Source organism: Cucurbita moschata, unplaced genomic scaffold (assembly GCF_002738365.1).
Source record: "Cucurbita moschata cultivar Rifu unplaced genomic scaffold, Cmos_1.0 Cmo_Scf00082, whole genome shotgun sequence".
Taxonomy (NCBI): Eukaryota; Viridiplantae; Streptophyta; class Magnoliopsida; order Cucurbitales; family Cucurbitaceae; genus Cucurbita; species Cucurbita moschata.
This window is the reverse complement of record NW_019268598.1, coordinates 311,904-334,137: the sequence shown is the minus strand read 5'-3', so window position 1 is coordinate 334,137 and position 22,234 is coordinate 311,904. Positions and strand designations below refer to the sequence as shown.

The window sequence follows — 22,234 nt, the reverse complement described above, 5'->3', positions numbered from 1 at the left end:
TCAAAGGAAGTATGCTCTAGACATTCTTCAAGACACGGGTCTTACAGGAGTACGCCCAGAAAAATTTTGTATGGAGCAAAATCTGAAACTTTCTCTAACAGGAGGAGAAAAGTTGAATGATCCAAGTAAATACAGATGGTTGGCTGACAGATTAATATATTTAACCGTTACTAGGCCTAACATAGTGTATTCGGTTCGTATGCTTAGTCAATTTATGCATGAACCAAGAAAACCACATTGGGAGGCAGCTCTTCGAGTTCTGAGATACATCAAAGGTACTCCTGGTCAAGGACTTCTACTACCATCTGAAAATAACTTAAGATTACAAGCATATTGCGATTGGGTGGTTGTTGAACTTCCAGACGGTCTATTTCTGGGTTCTGCATTTTCCTTGGAAATTCAATTATTTCTTGGAAGTCTAACAAACAAACCAATGTGTCCAGATCATCAGCAGAAGCTGAGTATCGAGCTATGACAAATACTTGTTTAGAGTTAACTTGGTTAAGATACATTCTCCAAAACTTGAAAGTTCCACCGTCCGAACCAACATTATTGTACTGTGATAATTAAGCAGCATTACACATAGCAACCAATCCAATTTTTCACGAACGTACGAAAACACATTGAAATAGATTGTTATATAGTTCGAGAAAAATTACAAGCTGGAATCATTATACCGTGTTATGTTTCATTTTCACTAAAGGTTTGGGATGACACCAATTTGATTTTTTGAGAGGCAAATTGAGTGTGATTGACATACCCTCTACAACTTGAGGGGAGTACTGAGATAAAATATTTGAAGTATATATTATTTATGGGAAATATCTTAGATATTATATCTTGATATTCTTTCTTTATGATTTGATTTATAGTATAATTTATTTTATTCTCAATATTTAATTAATTTATGTTTTTTTTTTTTTTTTATTATTGGTAGATAAGCTTATTGAATATCAATAGATTTCAATTCTATTTTCACTCGGGAATAATCAATTTCATTTGTTCTAAATCTTTAGCACTCAATCAGACAAGTTCGAAACTATTTCCCCAAATTGATAGCAATGGGGCTTCTAACACTGTGTTTCCCATCTGACCATTCCAATGTTCCGAACACATAACCTTGTTGATTTCCCTTTCCACTTCTCTGCAACACAACCCTGAAGCTCTTCTCTTCATCCATGGCGCTAAATTGCAATGTACTCGGCTCAACCACGATTGAAACTTCCAAAGGCGACGTTACTCGAGCAACATACTTCCCTGGACTTCCCACGTTCTTCACCTTTCGATTGATCGTCACAGGGCCTGTTTTCAAATCCGCGACTGAGATGGATGGATAATTAAGGTCAGTCACTTTGAATGATTTATTGCAAACGAATGTATTGTTTGAGAATTTTTTCATTTGCGTTGCATTGTAGCCTCGAGAGCACAAGAAATTTAGGTAATCGTCGATTGTAATGTCGTAAACGAGGCCAGGGTCCATCGCGCTGTTTGGATGAACATGTCCTGCGCCGTATGCTAATGGAGTTGCTATCACTCCGTCGAGGTCGACAATTGGATGTAAGCTGCTGTCTCTTGTTTTGGCTGCAGAGATGAAATTCATGGAAATTTATTTCAATTACATGAACATTTGTTTTGATATGATGCTTTTATTTGATTGTATATGATTGAACCTGTGGTCATAATTGCTGATTTAATGGCTGCTGGACTCCATTTGGGATTTAGGGTTTTGAGAAGGCCTACAATGCCAGAAACATGGGGGCAAGACATGGATGTGCCAGAGTATACCATAAAAGGACCTCGACGATCATCAACGGGCAGATTTGCCAATGGTATTCCATCGGGGTAAGCCGCAATTATATTCACACCTGGTGCTGTTATATCTGGCTGATCTCAAACATAACATAACTTGTTAGTATAAATGATCTTCCTTATCTTTACAACATTAGCATGCATTTGAATTGAAACGTTTTAAAGCTTGAGAAAAAGAAACCTTGAGGATTGACTCCTCGATTATACTTGGGCCTCTTCCTGAGAACCTAGCCACGGTTGGGGCTGGCGTGACACCGAGCTTTGCCGTTACTGAACTGATGTAAGCCATGGGTGTTCTGATCAAGTATATGTTAATATGCAGGGGAAATAACAATCTTTGGAAGAGAAAAAAAATGGAAACATAGGGAGTTACCTTGTAGAGCTAATATATTGGGAGATGGTTATACTGTCATTATAGGTTACATGGGATGCTGGAATGATGTGTGGATCAGCTTTAATCTCATTCCCACTTTGTTGATTGTTAACCAGGATCATCCCAACCGCACCTGCCTGAGCAGCCACATAACCTTTGGCCATTCTTGCATTAACCCCAACAAGGCAAACCACAATCTTCCCATTTAATTTAGAGGAATCAAGTGTTCCCTCCTCACAAATTTCCCTGTAAGAATTCAGTATAAGTTTATTTGGAAATTCTGCTGAGTCTGTTCTTAGTTGTTCATTCATTTTCTTATGATCTTTTGAAAAAATGGAGTAAAATACTCACGCATCAAGTTCGGAGACATTGTTGGCTTTTGCATCCACAGCGTTGATTAAAGGGTAGAACTTGTCAACTTTCAATGCCTTAGAAGAAAGGCTTGCACCCTAGTTTTTGATAGTTGGGACATAGTTAAGATAGAAAGTAGAACTCATTCAAGTTTTCTAAGTTTAGGTTGTGTTTGATATAAGCAAGTACCTTAAGTTTCTTCTTGTTCCCAAGGACTACGAAATTTGTGAACTCCCTATCAATGGTACTAGCTCCAACTGTTAACATCCATGGTGACACGTTTGATACAGTTCTAGGAGCTGGTCCTGAGTTCCCAGCCGAACAAACAACAACGATGCCATGCTGAAGTGCATGAAAGGCTCCTATAGATAGCCCATCGTTTAGGAAGTCTGTGGGAATTCCACCTAGAGAAGTTGAGATAACATCAACCCCATCACCAATGGCAGCTTCGAAGGCAGCTAAGATATCCACGTCAAAACACCCTCCACCTTCCGCTTCCCAACAGACCTTGTAGGACGCGACACGGGCTCGAGGTGAGCCACCTTTGGCAGTTCCATTTCCGTAGCCAAAAACATTAGCTCCAGAGACAAAGTTGCCACCAGCTGTGGATAAAGTGTGGGTTCCATGGCCATGATGGTCCCTTGAAGAATTGAAGCTGCCATTGAGTGGACCATACGCAAAGTTAAAGAATCTTGCTCCAATTAGCTTCCTGCATTTTAAGGTATCCATTTCAAATCTACTCCACCATAATGGAAGAAAAAGAGATATATATTGGATGAATTGAAGCTCTTGACCTGTTGCAACGGAAGTTGGGGTCAGCGCCACTTTGACAACTGCCCATCCACCTCGTAGGGATGGGCCCATATCCTTCGTCACTGAAACTCTTAGATTCTGGCCAAACACCTATCTTCCAATTGCACGAAGTTAGAGAAAAACACAACACCAACATAGTCTTAACAAAAAACAAAGACCAAGAACAGAACAAAAAAAAAAAAAAAATAGAACCTGTGTCAAAGTTAGCTATAATTGCATCTTCACCAAACCTCGTAACCTTCCAAATAGAGTCGGAAGGAACTGTTTTTTGTGTTTCTAGTCCAAGAAAATCCCATGATCTTGTTGTGTGCAATTGTCTTTCCTTACTTTCAAAAATAGAAATCACATTTGGAATTCCTACCATATATTTGTTCAACATCAGTTTCAAGTTTATTTGACCAAGGGAATAGCCTATTGACTTCAAAAACATATGATCAATTTACTTGCAAGATCTGCTGCTTGTATTTCATTGAGCATTGCGGCGAAGCCATTGATATATCTGTTGTATGAGTAGAAAATAGCTTCCTTGGCTATCTCTTTGCTGCACAATGAATAGAGAAGGATAACGAATAGTGAGAATAACTATTGTAAGTAACTGAGTCCGATGAGTTGAAAGAGCTTCACCTTCCCAACACTTATTCCAGTAAATCATAATGAGATTTTGTTACAAGTTGGAGATCCAACGAGGAAGGACTCAAACCATGGGAATGCGATCCGAGGTATATGATGTATGGCTGCATGAGAAAAAGAGAATTAGATGAAACAAAAATTGAATCTTCGAAACGGGAAATAAAACGAAAGAATTTGCCTTTTTGGTGGCAATGGTAGATGTTTGGAGAAAGAAAATCAAAAGAAATGAAGCAAAATTTGAGACGTCCATGGGTTTTGTTTGATGAATTGTTTGAATTTTTTTGCATTTTATAATAAGGTATTGTTGTTTTGTTTGTTATATTGGAGTGTGTGATTGTCCCAATTTAAGAAAGTACAGAGAAGAGAACTGAAATTATTGTTAAGGCAATGCCAGTTGTGTTCTTGCAATGCTCATAATTCATTAACATAAAATTAAGTTTTTTTTTTTTTTTTTTTTTAATAAGAAAACAATCTCAAACCTTTTTCCACTAAATTCTCACCCCAAATCTCGGGTCTGAAGGATTGCTTAAAAAGAGCTCGTTGCAATAATAAGTCGATTCTTCAAAACATCTATTTTTCTTTTTTAAGTTGTACCAAAATAAATAATATTTGGATTATAATCCAAGCAATATGAAATAATATTGACATATTTTTTAATTTATGTTTTTAATATTTGGTTCGATCATTACATATATGCAATTACTAACCTCAATAATTGGGTGACTTATTAATATTTGACTTATTAAGCCGCTTGTTACCCTTATATTTCCACGTGCTACCTTTCTATTTTTCAGATTATAAAACACCCTTGCACGAATGACGTTGAATGTTGGAACGACTGTTGAAGTCATACCCTGATCTTTTCTAGATAACGGAATCGCTCCTATAGTATGCATTAATTTTCATTTAGTAGTTGATAGTATATTTATTTCATTTTTCATGTTTGCTTTATTTCAAATTTATGCATATGTTGTTAATTAGAACATGATTACGCCATTACAATTTTGTGCAAGGTTTAACTTTTATTAGAATAAGTTCATTAACTTTTATTAGAATAAGTTCAAGAGATTTTCTTCTAACCTCGATGTTCTAAATTATTAAAAAGGAACTCTTACATCTTGTTAAAGATATTTAATATTAAATTATAGTTTACCGTACATATCATCTTTGAGATGATATTTTATTATAAGGTAAATATCTAGATATTTGTTTTCTTATGTTATTTCCATTTATTACTATTTTTATATCCTTGTAATTTATTTGATTATAAATAGAGAACTTTCACACACCATTGAGGTGCAATGGATTAAACAAACATTCTCATGGTATCAGAGCCCTTTCGGTTTAGCAACTCCAATCCTTTATTTTCAATGGCTTCTATGAATCCCCTACTCATCTTCTTCTCCACCACTCTTCCTGACTTTGACGCCGCAGGGGCAGTCTCCATGGCTGCCACATGCGGAACCGATTGATTATTCTTCAGCTCCATCTTTTTGACCTCCAAATCACCCTTCGCCATACTCTGTACATACAATCTCACATTTTCCAACCCAATCGATTTTCCCTCAACCAACATAGTCTTTTTCATTTTCTTCTTCATCCTTCACAGAAACCCTAACCTAAACCTATCAACCTTTTGCAGAGATTTACCTTTGGAATCTAGGCGGCATTGGCCTCTTCGCCAACCAAGTAGCCATCGCCCATCTCGCCAAAATTGGCTCCTTCGCCCACTATGATGACTCTTCCAGCTTCAATATTGTCTTTGTCCCTTACTCTAGGTTTCCCCTTGTCCCTTACTCTAGGTTTCCCCTTCTACTTCTTGAGTTAGACATATTATCACCAGAGCTAAGGTAACATCGTCGCTGAGCAACGATCCCTCTTCATGGGTTGGACATTCTTGCCGAAGCCAAGGCAACGTTGCCTCTGAGCGGCGATTCCTCTACAGTTTTCGATGGACAAGAAAGGGTTTCTCTATGCCTCCTTCGAACTAGGTTATTAACATCTTCACAAAAAAAGTTTCTCGACATCTCTTTGAATTTTTGAATTTTTCAGATCAAATTTTCATGTTCGTTCAAATTCGACGCTCAGCGTACAAAGGGTGTTATAAAGATATTTAGTACTATAAGTAAAGGGTGTTACAAGGATATTTAGTACTAAATTATAGTTTACCATATATATAATATGCAAATATCTAAATATTTGCTTTCTAATATACTTACACAAGTATATTGTTCTTTCCATTTATTACCCTTTTCATATCTTTATAATTTATTTGATTATAAATAGAGAACTTTCACCTGAAGAGACTTTCAATCAATTAACACATTGACTACATACAAAAACCTCAATCGACAATCGACGAGAAAAAACAAACCCAGAAAATGGCCAATCACCTGATGCCCATTGTTGTGAACATAGGCTACTTAATGAGACAAAACTTCAATGTGCAATCTTTTCGACAAAGATACACTCTGTTCCTCAAACAACTAGTGTACGCAAAATTCATTAATCAAGATAAACTCAGCATGAATCACTATGATCATGAAAGATCAAAACCTTTCTGCTAATCTGGCTGTAACCGCCCTTAGTTTTGAATAAACTTTACCTGCAGGGGACCCTAAAATCAGGCTGCAAAGAGAATCCCTTGCAATCTTGATATTTGCAAAGGATCCTAATATGTGAATCTTGGTGTCTGCAATAACGATCCTCGTCTTCGTGGCGTTTTCGATGGCGAATTTGGTCTTACCAGCTTTACCAGACAATCTGCCTATGGCACGCGACAAGTGCTCGCCTCGTAGCGTTTTAACATCCTTAATCTCAAAAGATTCAACATAGAGTTCATCCACCCTTAGGAGGGCAATGGCATCGATCACATCGAATCCAAGCATGAAAGCATGAACAAAATCTGCACACTTCTGTAAGTTACTAATGTCAGGTGTGTCTGCTCTGGTTTTCAACTCGACTTTACGCGCCTTGAGATTCATTCGGATGTCGATTTTCATCTGTTCATAAATTGGGGTGTAAATCTCCATCCATGCTTTCTTGAGAGGCGTATAGCGATGCGGAGGAACAGAGACCTTTCGGAACTGGATTCGTCCATCATTCATCTCATGAGGCTTTAGGGGATCAAACTGTGGTTTCGGTGGCAATGTGCTAACCACATTCTTTGTTTCGGTTGAGACCGTTTCCACTTCCATAGAAGTGGAAGCTTCAGTCGACTGCATTATCGAATTGTGCTGAGTTTCCACACTGAAAACCACACCCAAAAACTACAATTAAACAACAAAATCTAGATACGATGAAGTTCAGCACAATTTTAGGCATAAATAATCTGAAGAAACTTCAGTGGCGCGCTCCTGAGAACGTCAAAAAATTCTCAGGTAAACGATGGATTGGTTCTAGAATACTGCAATCCAATGTAAGTAACATTGATCCAGAACAGTACCAGATTCTAAAATACTATAATCCAATTTCAAATCTGGAAAAACTCAAAACCGATGGTCAAAGCTTGCAGAGGTTCATCCATTTGTAAGCAATAAAAGTTGAAACTGAAAGAAAGAAAAATAAAGAGAATACCTGAGATCAAGAGAGGGTGTAACGTCCGTGAAGAAGGTTGCTGCGGCGGCGGTGGCGGCGTCGGCGGCTGCGGAGGCTGTGGGATAATGCAAACTGAACTGCTAAGAAAAAGAGGAGGAGACGAGGCTGTAAAGACGGAAGGTGGAAGAATAAGGCGGCCTAGGGTTTAACAATTTCATAGTTTTTTCTTTGAAAACAAAATAAAATGGGATTGGGCCTTTGGGCTGGATGGGAATAATGGGCCTTGATTATTTATTAAAATGATCTTTTGGGCCTTTGGGCTGGATTGGTTGAAGATGGGCCTTGATTATTTATAAAAATTATTTTTTTAAAAGAAATTTGAAAAATACCAAAAGTTTCAAATATCTCAAATACGTGGCTTTTCTTTTTAATATATATATATATATATATATATTCACTCATCTAAATTTTAGTATATAATAATTGTAAATTAAAAATAATAACAATTCTATAGTTAATATTATTAAATTAAAATATGACCCAAATTTAGTCGAAGATCCACAATGAAAACATGTAGCAAGTAGTAATCATTGAAAAAAATCTCGAGATCAATGATTTTAAGGTTTGACTACATTATATGTTCGGTTGAAAGAGTCATCTATGAAGAATTTGTCAACATCATAAAAAAATTCTTCAACATCTGAATAAAGATAACCAAAAGGGAGAGACACGAGAGTACCATTCTAGAGGGAAGATTACGTGAGTAGGGGAGAATTTTGTTAACTTTCTAACAATTCACAAGTAAAAATAAAGCACATCGACGCGTAAAAAACCCAACTCCTAGAAAGTGTAAGACGATACAGACAGACATACCGAGCGAACGGTAGCAATCAAAACATTATGCTTCCTAGACCTCTATGAAATCAATTCTGTAAAGTTGCAGTTAGGGAAGAAACTTAGAACCTATTTGTTATTTCCATGCCAAGAATCCACTGAGCAAGGTGAGTTAAATATGGCTCAGCCTGGGAGCTTTTACTCAGAAGGGGTCCCAAACTCTGAAGCTCAGAGTTGAATTCCTTCGCAAATTTACTGCAACATGTGCAACATGAACGTGAGTACAAGAAATTTTGAGTTGAGTTATGAATGTAAATAGCTGCTTGTTACGAACTTACAGGATAGACTCGGTGACTGTCGAGTTGGAGGCGCTTAGTATCACTCCCTTGGGAGTTCTTCCATTCCGTTGCGTGGATGTTTCGGAACAGGTCAAGCTATTCGACGATTCCTCTGACTTGCAGCCATCAATGGAGGATGAAATCAAGCACTGTGTAGCTGCTGCATACTGCAGGCATAGTAATTTCAACCTCTCCACTTTCTGCACATAGAGAAAATATTAGTAGAAGAAGATCCCAACAACAAATGAACAGAATAAACAAATTGTGGTTTATAATTTAAGACCAAGGACAATTGCCTCTATTTGTTCTTGGACTTAACGACAGACGACCGGAGTCTTTGGCCCATATTTACTGCTAACAACCTCTTTCCAGAATGCTCGGGTTCTTGGGAGGGAGTCCCACATTGACTAATTAAGGGAAATATCATGAGTTATAAGTAAGGAATAGTATCTCCATTGGTATGACGCCTTCTGGAGAAACCAAAAGCAAAGCCACGAGAGCTTATACTCAATGTGGACAATATCCTACCATCGTGGAGGTTCGTGGTTTCTAACAGAAACAACCTCAACGACCATTACTGGAGGGAGTTTTTTTCGCTCTAAGGGAGTTTTTACTGCATATCACCTAGACCCAGGGGGGTGTTCATGTCTACGGTTTTTAAAAGAGTGATCACGTAGTTGTATTTCATTAACTGACCTTAAGCAACTGTGGCAACAAAAGCAAACATTCTCGGAGACACTTGTCAAGGAAGAAATCATGATGCTGTATAACCTGATCAAAGGAGCTTATCAAATATACTTACAATAGCCACATGCTCCAACATGATAAAAGACTTATCCCTCTAACATAAGCTACAGAAGGGAATGTACCTCATCAATGCTCTTCGCAGTCTGAATCCGGTTGTGCATTACATGCCAATTGGGTTCAAGAACCTAAAACCAAAAAACTCTTGATCATAGGTTATGGGAACTAAGGTTACGGTCAGGGAAAAACATAATGGCTACAAACATATAGAGTAGGATTTTATGTCAGCAGCATGCTTAAGTAGGATGGATAAAACTTACCTCAAATGTCAAGTAGTGTAGAAGGCTATTAATAAATTTAAGCATTGAACGACAGAGTAACGATGATCTTGAGATGGATGTACCACTGATATTAAGGGAACGGACACCCTGCCATAGGCCATTATTTATGTGTGAAAAATGTATAAGCTAAATGAGAATCTAACCAGGAGAAGAGAAAACCAAGCCCTACTTGATGTACTTGCCATGCCCAACAAAGCTGACGCTCCACATGCTTGCAGTGGAGAAGAAAGCGGAAAATCAGCTGGTACTTTGATAGAGATTTCCATGATATAACTATAGACAATGGCCATCTGACCTGAAATTTAGCCCCCATTAAATAGTCAAAATAAATACAAACAAAAATATATAGATCAAATGGAAATAAAAAAAATCGATACTGGTTCATGCCAAATATTAGTTTAAGAATGCCCAGTGGTTCAGAATCAAGAATCTTAGTTACATATTTCTAATTATACAGTACGTTTTATATATTATAATTTTGTATGCGCTATGTCACGGTCATGCTTGTCCAAGGCGTGTTGCCTATGGCCGCATGTCGGATGTACCGGTCATGCTTGTTCAAGATGTGTTGTCCATGGCCGCATGTCCGTTCCAAACCCCTTTTTCTTGCTTCCATGTTCGATAGACCTTTACCATTATTATTGTGTCAATACGGGGGTGTATGACCGGTTACTAAAATCATGTCTACACCTGCCATGGCTAAATGCCCCAAAGTGTACTATACGGGATGTGACTAGTTATCAATTCTTCCTACCCAAGTTATATGCTATCAAAGCCGTTAGTGCCTACTCGCTTTTATTTTATAACATTGCTTTCTTTAGATTGTTTCGACTTTTTTGAGATAAACTTGATCACTTTAGCAAACTAATGCTCAACCTAGTTTGATAAAGAAAGCTGATCCGAAACTTCAATCCAGATATTATCCAAAGGGACTGGCCCTTGGCTAAGGCCACAGGCCTTGGCTTGAAGCAACACAGAAGGAAAAACATGGGCAAAAATAACATTTCAAAGGGCCACTTGATAAAATTACCTTAAAACTTAAAGAAAATGTCTCAAGGCCAGTAATGCCCATGGGTTCTTCCTCATCATTGATGCCTGGAAGAGTTCTACTGTCAACTAGATCCTTAAGTGCACGCAAGCTTTTAGGCAACGACATTCTTTCCTGAAAATATGTTTAGAAATGAAGGAAACATGCAGTTTTTTGGTATTTTCTGCATCATACAAAGAATAAACTGCAATCAGCTTACCACACAACACGTTAAGTCCTCATGACAAGGATCTGCTGCAGCTGCTGTGGAGCGTAAGGCAACATCCAGCAGAGACTAGATACGCATTAAGGCATATCATTTGATATTGATGCACAAACATTATTCATTAGGTAATATCGGTAAATGTTAGCTCGAGAGGTTAGGATCAAACCTGCAACTTCTCCACAGAAATATCATCAAGCTTTTTTGTAAGTTCATCTCGAGCAATGTCCATAAAATGAACCAAGAAATCACCCTGCAATCATGTAATATGAATTTCTAACAAAAAATAAATAAGAAAAAACCACTAATGGGAAAGCTTAGATACAGGTCCATCAGGAGATCCCTGTGATAGAAGGATATTTCTTATGGATTTATAAGCATACAATACTACTATCTATAAGGAATAACATAACAAAAATAGAATAAAATCTAAAGCACATATCAGTTCCTAGGTTCCTAGAGTACAGCGTAAGTTTACAAATCAAAGATGATAAACCTGATCAAGCAGAAGGTAATGCATAATTGACCTCAGCTTCCCCACCAGGTCATACTACAGGGAAATACCAAATTTTTCCACTATTGTAAAGAAAATAAGGATGAAAATAAGGAAAAGAACCAGCAAAGAGTGGATTCATAGAATGCTACCTTTTCTTTAATAAGTTTCAATAGTTCACTGCTGGAAAAATCATAAGCAGCTTTTACACACTCCAAATATTGATGATTTGAGCCAAAACTCATTTAACTTTGAATTTTCTGAAACAGGTAGCTGAAAGGCAACAAAATCAGATATTAAAATAAAAATATATATATTTTTATTATTTTATAAAGTACCCAACTAATATAATAATGGCAAGCATAAAAAAAAAAAAAATTTAAGAAACGTTATAAATAAACCCGAACATTATGGCCACACTCTCTCATGACATTCAAGTATTTTCCTGTCGTCAATATCATTCCTGCTATATTTGCAAGAAATGTAGGAATTCCCTCCTTGAGACTATAGCGACACCTCCAGTACTTTGTATCATAATCTTGATAGAGGCTCTCCTAGAAAAACATACTTCATACCCATGAGAACTACAATTCCAAATACACTAAAATATGATAGAAAGCTCCATACCTTCCTTACAGATTTGTTTTCCACAATGAAAAATTCACCATAAGAATCATCGATTACTCCCTCATAAACCCATCTGAATTAAAATATACTTAGCAATCTGATCAACGAATAACAGAATGGAAATACATGGTCACAAAACTGTGGGGGGGTGTGTGTAATTGGCCATTTTGACAACAAATTTTCAGAAAAAGCGAATTCTCGTACTCTTACGTGTTGGGTAAGTGGAGTGTGGTTCATAATAATTTGTGGGAATAAACAACCATGTTGCGATGGAAATTGGAGAATTAAGGATGGTAAGTACACTGACCAAAATAATGGCGTGCTTCTAAATCTAAGGAGATTCAGCAAGGACCTTGGGCAAAAGTTCTTAATAAAAAAGCAACTGATATTTTCCCCTACCCCTTCAGAAAGCAATGTCATAAAAATAGCAGGAGAACTTTCAACTTTGGATGCTAATAGGTTGGCGCCTTGTTGGATGCATACTACGCAGTAATTTATGAAACATCCCAACTTTTTTCTCAATCTATACAAAATGCATACTAATGATTTATCATTTATTTAATCATAAACACAGCATAAAAATGATTTATCAGCATAAACTTATTACTAAATTAAGACTTCCAAATCAAGATTATGCACAGTAGATATAGAAGCATACTAGGACTAATGCACAAGGAAATCAAATATATTTATTCACGAGTCCCTACAGTGTCATCTCCAATTTTTTTCAAAATATTCAACCATGCAGCTCTGACCTCTGTAAAATGTAAGAACCTAATCATAATATTTGAACGCACTTAACTTCTTGAACAGATATTTTTGAAGCTACAAAGAAAATTGAAGTGGCTTATAATTTGGTTCCGGTTGGCGAGTTGGCTGTGTTTGTCTATTGCCAAGCTCCAGTTGGTGGGTTGGATGTGTTTTTCTACTGCCACTTGCCTTTTGTACTTCCATATTTCAGTAAACTTCATTTCATTTAAATAGACAGGCATTCAAATAGCATAGGAGACAAAATTAAGAATAGGTGGGCATATGTAGGAACGTATATATTTTTATAGCCAACAAGACATCATTAGAACAATGAAATATCCAATAGTTAAGAAGAGAAGTCAACTCTACAGCTAGAGGTTATAAAAAGGCCCTCCTATTAGCCAAAAAATTATATGTATATGTATATATAATACACACACACACAATATATGATACTTGCCAAAATATACGGAAAATGCTATTCGAGTTTTGAATATTTTAACAGATCCTTTTAAAAATATATATAGAGTGCAGTGGAACACAAAGCAAATCACTAGAAGAAAATATACTTTTTTATGGAAGATATATATCAATATTCATGTAACCACACTTTCCATTCCTATCTTTACAGGAGAGACTTCTATTCCAATGAAAACAAGAAATCCTTTATGTATGTCTTCCTATCAAATGAAAATAATAATAAGAAATGCATAGAAAAATGCAAAGACCTCACTGCTGCCAGAACCAACCTTTCTAATATACCATGGTAAGCATTGCTTGCACACTGTGTCATCTTTTCCAGCAAAGACCTCACTGCATTATCACCAGCCATAGCCTTGGCCTAAACAATAAAAGTAAAGACTTAGCACAAGAAGATGCAGTGAGGTAAGTCTATATCTTATTCCTCTGTGTGAGAGTCTTAGAAAGACTAAAAGTAAAGACTAAACAAGCTCATGATGTTCTAAAGATGATATACTCATGGTTAAGTTTCAGCAAATGGAATAAGAAAATGTCCTTAATAAATGTTAAACAAACTATTGATTCTACTATATTGATGGTAAAGCTTCAAGATTATGGCTTGGGTTATCAAAATCGATTATTTGAACTAGAAAAAAAGCTCATGATCTCATGTATGTGACTCCTTGCAAGCTGCAATAGAAGAAAAAAATCTTTTCTAACTAGTGGTTGGATTGGATTTGCGAACCATGGGGCAGGTTGAATGGTCAGGAACGGAGCAGAACAATCTCGTGCTCATGTGGTTGGGATCAAGAATCATCAAGCTCTGACTTCGATGACTGACGTATAACCAGGGTGATGAACAGCAGCGACAGCAGAAGGCTGCTGGCAGCTTGGGTTAGAATTAGGTTAGAGGCATTTTTAGGATTTTATTTTCGTATGATACCATGCTAAATATCAAGATGAAGTAGGAATTTAATAGAGTTATTCTTTTTCATTCACAATGATTACAAGGGCCTATCTCCTAATGGATAAAAAGAAAAGAATCTTACACATAATCACACTCTAAGTACAGCAAATAATAAATATAACAAAGTTGATATTGAAGCATAAAACAAGAGTTTTGAATTCTGATCATATATTCCCTTTCTAGATCCTTTTTCATTATAATACATGTCTTCAAGAAAGAAAAATGGGGGAAAAGGAAAAGTGAAAGGGCAGGCAATAAAAGAACAAGTGCCCAACAACCTACATCTAATCACAGAATACAGTAGCTCAAATATCAATTTCCAAGGGTTTTACTAGAAACAAGGCAAGCCCCTCAAAGATACAAAACTTGCTGAGAAAATCTGATGATTACAAAATACATTCACTATAAATACAAGTTTATACCTGGCTCTGCAAGAGGATAAGAACCGCAGAACCTGCAATATCACTAGCCGAGACCTTCCGTGTCACAGCAGATAATGCTTGCATGGAACCCATCATAGGCTGCAATGTGTCATAGCATAAAACGTGAGGTGGTGTGCTTGAAATGAATTTGTAGAAATTAAGATAAGCTCAAACCTGACAGTAAAACCACAATCCTTGGATGGAAAGTCTACCAAGTCGAAACTGGTGCTCAAGCTGGGCTACCATTGCTTGATAATCCTATGGAATAACAGCAGAACTAAATTAGAACATTCAGTGTTCAATTCAAAATTCTTAACCTAACACATTATTATCAGACTCTAAACATAATCCTATAGGACAGTGTTCGATCTACTCCGAGGTGTATTGAATCTCCTCCCTTGAGCAATAATTCTGTTGTTATAAGCTGTTACTGTTACTTGTAACTTTTCAAACGATAAAATGATAAGTCTGTTTCTTGTTAACAAACATGTTAATCATAAGACAAAATTAGGTCCCTTTTTCGTAATCATACACTGTAATCTTTTTTACGGAATAAGAGTACAAATTTGTTCGTAAAATCCAATTTGATCCTCAAGAGCTCAGACACTAAATATTATGTTAAAAAGTAAATTATCATAGAGGAACATACACAGGAATGGCTTAATGAGGATACAATAGACACTTGTATGACACGCAATTCCTTGTTGATCATTCAATTAGCAAGTCAGCATAATTTTCACCATGACAATACCTAACCTAGTCCAAAACTGTGGTTTAGAAGAAACATATGCACTTTTTTTACAATTACCATGAAGAGAATGTGTTAGAGAAACTTATAAATTAACCATTTATCCAGCATCTGATTTAAAGACTTTCTTAGAAGTTAGAACCTTCAGTTCAGACATTACCTTCCTCTAGTAACCAAAACTGAAAGAGGCTGTTAAGGGGACTTACTAAGTCTGATGAGTTCGAGCTTGAAGCAGTGGCTGGACCTACACTAAAGACTATGGTACACCGAGGTAGTGCATGGTGCATGCATAAAAAAATTCTCTTAACCTGTCATTGCTTGGTGATTCAGAAGGGTGGACTACGAGTAACATATTGACCTGAATCTTAACAGGACTGATTTCTGGATAGAGCTGGGGTTGTGCTCAGATTGATGGAGTCTATAGGGAGACTTCAAGGTCATGTAGATGGCCCTCTGAGAAGTCTAATGGGGGCCATTTTACCGGAAGCACGTTAATAAGTGCATAAATGACCTGCTATTGACCTCTAGACCTAGTCTGGCTTTAGATATCCCATTTAAACCTTCACCAATAGACTTTTGGTTTCAAAATGTGGATTTCTTCATTCAGAACTAAAGGGTCTTCAAGAAAGTTGGAAGCACCTTAGATCATCCTCCTATTCTTTTAGCCAAGGGTGCCTTCCCTGGGTCATAGCTCCTTTGAAGTTCTGATACGAATCTTTGCAATATAAACTAGGATTGAGAACAGCTTACAAAGATAGCCAATTCAAGTTGGCTGTCACTCTCCCAAAGTTCTAGAATAACCAATGGCTCCTCACCTACTAACATTTCCCTACCTTATTTACAATAATCGACTGACAGTTAACATAAACACAAGACAAGAGTTCCAAACAAGAAGCATAAGCAAATAACTACTTACGAACTACACCCTACTTTCAGTCCCTACGTTTCTTCCTCGTTTTTCACACACGCCTTATTAACTGGATGTCTAACAAGTTAAAAGCTTTTAGCTCCAACATTAAGTCTTCCTCTAGATTCCAGGAATGAAGGGTCTCCAGGAATGTTATAAGAACCCTTGTAACCACATCGCTAGAAGATATTATCCTCTTTGGGCTTTCCCTTCCGAGTTTCCTTTCAAGGATTTTAAAACGTGTCTACTATGGAGAGGGTCTAGCCTTTCTCTGACCAGTGCCTCACACCGTCCGGTGACTAACTTTGATACCATTTGTAACAGCCCAAGCCTACCACTAGCAGATATTGTTCTCTTTGGGCTTTCCCTTCCAGGCGTCCACTAGAGAGAGGTTTCCACACCCTTCTAAGGAATGCTTCATTCCTCTCTCCAACTAATGTAAGATTTCACAACCCTAAATCATTTTCCTACTCTCTTGGTGAAGGATGTCTTCCTATAAGGTCTTATCACCTTTAAGTTTGAAAATTGTTGGCTCCACCAAAAGCACTTTCATATGCAACAAGCAAAGCACATCATATCATGAGGTTAAGCAGAAGGAGATTTCCACTCCAACATTCGAAGTATCAAGATTCATGAGAAGGAAAGTTGAAGAAAATAACATTATGACAACATGAAGACACCAACCCAAAAGCTTCATTTAAGGATAATTAGTGCCACTGAGGGTTTAAAACCTGAAGTAGTGTTTTCCATGTAGTTCTCATGCAATCTTCTTTTCTACTTCATGTGTAAATGTATTTAATAGTTATTAGGCTTAAGAGTGGAGCCAAGTGTTAATTAGCCCATTTGAGAAGCTTTCAACTCGTAACTAAACACTATTTTAATTAGAGTAGCTTAGGGTTTTATTTAGTTGCTATTAGTTTCTTTAGTTGACCAATCATATGAGGCTAAGCCTTCATTTGTAAATTTGAGGATTTGGACATTATGGTGAAATGAAAACGGAAAGGGTTCCTCTCTTTGCTCCAAACCGAGAACACGTTGCATCCTAGCTTAGGTTGCACGTTCCTTAGAAACATTCAACCTTGATTGGTCATCAAACATGGACGACCAAGGTTAGTCCATTCTTCTTCTCCATGAGTGATTATTTGTGTGTGTGTACTAGGTAGTAACGTGTGTGTTTAGGAGATGCTTATTCTTACAAGGGCTGCTTAAGCCACCTGAGGTAGGGTTGAGTACATCATACTTAATGCCTTCTTTGAAAGATTGGAGTGTGATAGAAGTGAAGGATGACAAGGTTTAACACTACACATGTTACCTATCTTTTAAATTGGAGCCCTTTTTCTAATTTTCTTCTGCTTTTCTGCTTTTGGTAGTCCTTTTGACTCCTTTGGACTAGGCTTTCCTGTTTTGTATTGCTCTTGTACATTCTCTCATTCGCTCTTAATGAAAGTCATTTTTCCCATCCAAAAAAGGAAAACAAGAAAGGAATTGTGTGATTCTCATTTATTGTTTCCACTAATTATTTCCCGTTACTTTGTACGGATTGTTATGTTTTTTTCATTGTAAGGATGTGCTGACAGAATGGAAAGAATACAAAGACATTTGTCCAAATTTTACACAGAAGAATACAATTTCTACATCAGGGCTAAAAAAATAAAAACAAAAACAAAGCACTTACCAGAAGGAGAGCTCTAAGTGCCGCAGCAAAGGCATGATTAACCAAGCCCCTTTTGAACTGAGATCTTGATTCAACAAACTGATTAATGAACAGAAAGCTCTCACACAGAGGAAATATTCTTTTTGCCAATTCCTGCAATAGTAGCCTTAATTAGCACAAGAAGAGTTTAGTGCAAACATCATAATCAGATAAAATGTTAGTAATCCACTATACCACCATTGATTGATGTCTCATTCAACTTTTTCTTTTTCTTACTCGGAGAAAATTAGTAAGATAGTTAGAGACTCGAGACTCGAGAACAAATTACTATTCATTAACATATTAATTACACCTTCAAATGGTAAATAAATAACTAAAAATCAACAGTTGTAGTAACTTCAGGCCTCCAAAATTTCTACCTGAAGAGCCAAATCCATGGATGCATCAACCTGGAAAGAAATTTCACTCTCTTTGCCATGAACTCTTTTAATTGAAATATAGCGTCCCTCAATTCCAAGCAGGGCAGAGAGGAGATCATCAATTACAATAAGTTCCTACATATAGAAGCGTGGCGACCAAATTCTCAATGGTGCAGCTCCAACATCAGATGATCAGAGTGAAACAAAGAGGGACAGAAGGAATGAGCTCTTTGGGTGTGCGTGATTTGCATCTTAACCAGAAACTAGAGCAACATCACGGGTGAGAGAACAAGTCAGACTGTTTTACGGCCGAGTCTAATACACGGCTAGCAAATATAGGGTACTTATAGTTGTCTGGTGGAGTACTTTATGGTTGTCTCGATATTCTATGAATAGGAAGATGGTCTCCATAGACAAGATCCATCTGGGCTTCTATTGGATTTCTTTTAGAACCCGTGAATGGAAGTGGATCGAACCGCTTGAAATCCCATAGCCAATTTGCTGATTTCACAAATTGCGAAATGTTAGCTTGTTGGGTATCCATCATGACTTGCATTCTCGCTTGGAATGAATCCCACGTCAACTGAGTAGTGGGATCTATTCCCGCCGCTAGTGCCACTGGAGGTGGTGGCACACAATAGTGAAGGTTGAGCCAAGTTTCCACCTCCCAATATGAATTGGAACGGTCTGATCTCTCGCTCTTTTCCTTCTCAATTGTGTGCTCATATTAAAATTAACAAAATTACATTTTTTTTTGGTTTCGAGCACCAAATTAATTAACGTAAAGAAGGTTTAAAGATTAAGAGATTCCATATAACCTTATCATCTTAATTTCCTCTTCAATCTAATAGGAACCTTTCTTGGATCTTACCCTTCTAGTGTTGGGTTCGTATTAGACAATTTTTATTTCCATACCATAATTTCTTCATCGCACCATCAATTTCCACCATTTTGCCTCTCTATCTTCTCTGTTCTTCATCACTTTCTATACATAAAAATGAAACACCAACTCTAAGTCAAATCATAAAACATTGATTAGCATTATAAAAGGCACCAAGGAACAGAGAGTATACCATTCTAACAAACACAATTATTTGGAGAGAAAAAGAAATGGAGGCCTTCAATCTTCCTCCTTTACTTCTCCCATTCTTTCTTTTTGCTCTTTTGCAAACACTCACCATGGCAGCCAAGAAGGTTACCCAATCATCGCTTATAAATGCTTTTCAATGTTTATATCAACTGGGTTTTAGACATTGAAACGTTTTGTTCATGTTGTGCATGTTAGAAAACACTCATACAACTAAGAGAGGCAATAAACCAACATCCTATTATTCAACTGGTTACAGAGTACATATATAGACAGAATAGCCACCTTAACCGTTAGTAACCACCCTTAACCGCTAGTAACCACCTTTAACCGCTACTAACTACCCTTAACTGACATACATTGAAATACAAACAGTAAAATAGATTAATTACGGTTAATACAAGATTAAATAAACTAACAAATCATCCCCTTAATCTTGTATTTCGATCTTCACATTCTTACATTCTTCAAACCACTTCTTTCAGTAAACGTTCTAACCATATTCCTTGACAAGCAGCTGACGTCGCCATAATATACTCTGCTTCACAGGATGAAAGCTGCCGCCATTATCTCTGCCTTCCTTCTTCTCTGTCTTCCTTTCAATGGGCAACTGCTTTTCATCGATAGTTTTAATTACCTGTTCTACTTGTCCGACCAATGGCTTTTCCTCAACAGGTTTAATTACCCGTGCTACTTCAATTGCACTGCCGGAAACAATGGCCTCCTTCTCCTTCTCCGCTTTCGTTTCTCCGACGATCTGTTTTTCAATAGCACCGTCGTTGTTTCCATCCTCCTTATCCTTCTTCTCGCCGTCATAGGTGACCTCCTTCTCTTTTATTTCCTTTGCTTTCGCTACCTCCGATGCCAAATTCTGGACCTCCGCCACAACGCCATCGCCCATCTCCTCGGATTCAAACTTCACAATTCCAACGATTTTCTCACCATCGCTTTTCTTCTCTTCTCGCTTCTCTGTTTTTTTCTCCGATTCAATCTTCACAAAGCCATCGATTTTTTCCCCATCGATCATCTTCTCTGTTTTTTTCACAGACGCAGCCTTCACATCTCCACGTTCTTTTATCTCTCTAAGTGATCCATCTCCGAACTTCACCGTGCCGGTCACTGACTCGTTCAATTCTGAGAACCAACTTCGACAACCAGTCATGTGATTGCTGGCTCCCGTATCTAGGAACCAAATGTTATTTACCTTCTCAATTTCTTCTGGGACAACCTTCTCTTCATAAAGAGCCATCTCCGTCAACTCTGGTGAACCGAGAGTTCGGACTTCACAAACTTGTGCTGTAAGTAAGGCTGGCTCATCCTCATCACTTTGCGTCTCAGCCAAGTGCGCCTGATCCTCCCATTTCTTCGATCTACAGTCGGATGCATAATGGCCAATCTTTTGGCAATTATAACACTTCACCTTCCGACATTCTGAGGCATAGTGGCCTAGGCCTTGACAATTGTAGCATCTTACCTTGCTCTTGTCAGCCTTCTTCTCTTGATGAAACGAGTCGTTTCCACGACCATGGCCTCTCCCTCTCCAGCGACCACTGCGACCTCGCCCTCGGCTATGGCCTCCATTGTCGCTACGTTTTTTCTCTTTCCATTCTCCTTGAGTCAATAAGACATGCTCAACATTCTCTTTGTTGCCACCGATCCGTTCCTCATATGCTTTAAGACGGCCAATGACTTCCTCCATGGTCATCACCTTTAAATCGGCAAATTGCTCTATTGCCGATGCGATATGAAGAAACTTAGGAGGTACTGAGCGGAGAAATTTTTTCACCAAGTATGCCTCTTCAAACTTGTCTCCAAACGGACGTATTTTATTAACAACTTCTGTCAACCTTGCTGCATAATCATCAATAGTCTCGGACTTCTTCATATTCATAATTTCAAACTCAATCTTCAGAGTTTGGATCTTTGCCTCCTTTACACGTTCAGCACCGAGATGAATAGTTTTTAGTGTCTGCCATGCTTCCTTTGCTGTCTCTTTCTCTGCTAACAAAAACAACATCTCTTCAGGGATTGCTTGATAGATGGCTGCTAAGGCCATTTGATCCTTCCTTTCATCAAGGCTATCCAGAGACTCAGTTGATTCGATTGCGTCCCACACCCCTTGAGCACGCAAATAGACCTTCATCTTCATAGCCCATGCTGAGTAGTTGGTTCTCGATAACGTCGGGTATTGGAGTGTTACCAGACTTTCCTTTGTTGCAAACTTCGACGACTCTCCTCTCTCTCCAGTGTTGTTATTATTTCTCGGCATGATCTTTGGCATGTAACTTGGCTCTGATACCAAATGTTAGAAAACACTCATACAACTAAGAGAGGCAATAAACCAACATCCTATTATTCAACTGGTTACAGAGTACATATATAGACAGAATAGCCACCTTAACCGTTAGTAACCACCCTTAACCGCTAGTAACCACCTTTAACCGCTACTAACTACCCTTAACTCACATACATTGAAATACAAACAGTAAAATAGATTAATTACGGTTAATACAAGATTAAATAAACTAACAGTGCAGTCTTGTATCGTTTACTTGGGATCACATTCACATGGGTTGAATCCTTCTACTCTTGATCTCCAATTTGCAACACAAACCCACTACAATCTACTTGGATCCCTGTTAGAAACACAAACCCACTACAATCTACTTGGATCCCTGTTA

The 22,234-nt window shown here is 37.6% G+C and overlaps 1 protein-coding gene and 2 pseudogenes across 1 annotated transcript; all 3 read right to left on the bottom strand.

Annotated features, from left to right (window-relative positions):
* Nucleotides 1-1,038: 1,038 nt before the first annotated feature.
* On the bottom strand, nucleotides 1,039-4,342 carry LOC111438778 (annotated as a pseudogene).
* Nucleotides 4,343-6,289: 1,947 nt separating this feature from the next.
* Nucleotides 6,290-7,724, bottom strand: LOC111438772 (RNA-binding protein pno1). Its single transcript, XM_023076649.1, has 2 exons — nucleotides 7,553-7,724; nucleotides 6,290-7,225 (listed from the first exon to the last, which is right to left on the bottom strand). Exon 2 carries the CDS (start codon nucleotides 7,198-7,200, stop codon nucleotides 6,526-6,528), a length of 675 nt encoding a protein of 224 aa, XP_022932417.1. The 5' UTR covers nucleotides 7,201-7,225; nucleotides 7,553-7,724; the 3' UTR covers nucleotides 6,290-6,525.
* A 544-nt stretch (nucleotides 7,725-8,268) lies between these two features.
* On the bottom strand, nucleotides 8,269-19,022 carry LOC111438727 (annotated as a pseudogene).
* Between the last annotated feature and the right edge of the window lie 3,212 nt (nucleotides 19,023-22,234).

Excerpts from the sequence above, each read along its gene's own strand:
- LOC111438772 (XM_023076649.1), bottom strand. The coding sequence starts at position 7,200 with ATGCAGTCGACTGAAGCTTCCACTTCTATGGAAGTGGAAACGGTCTCA.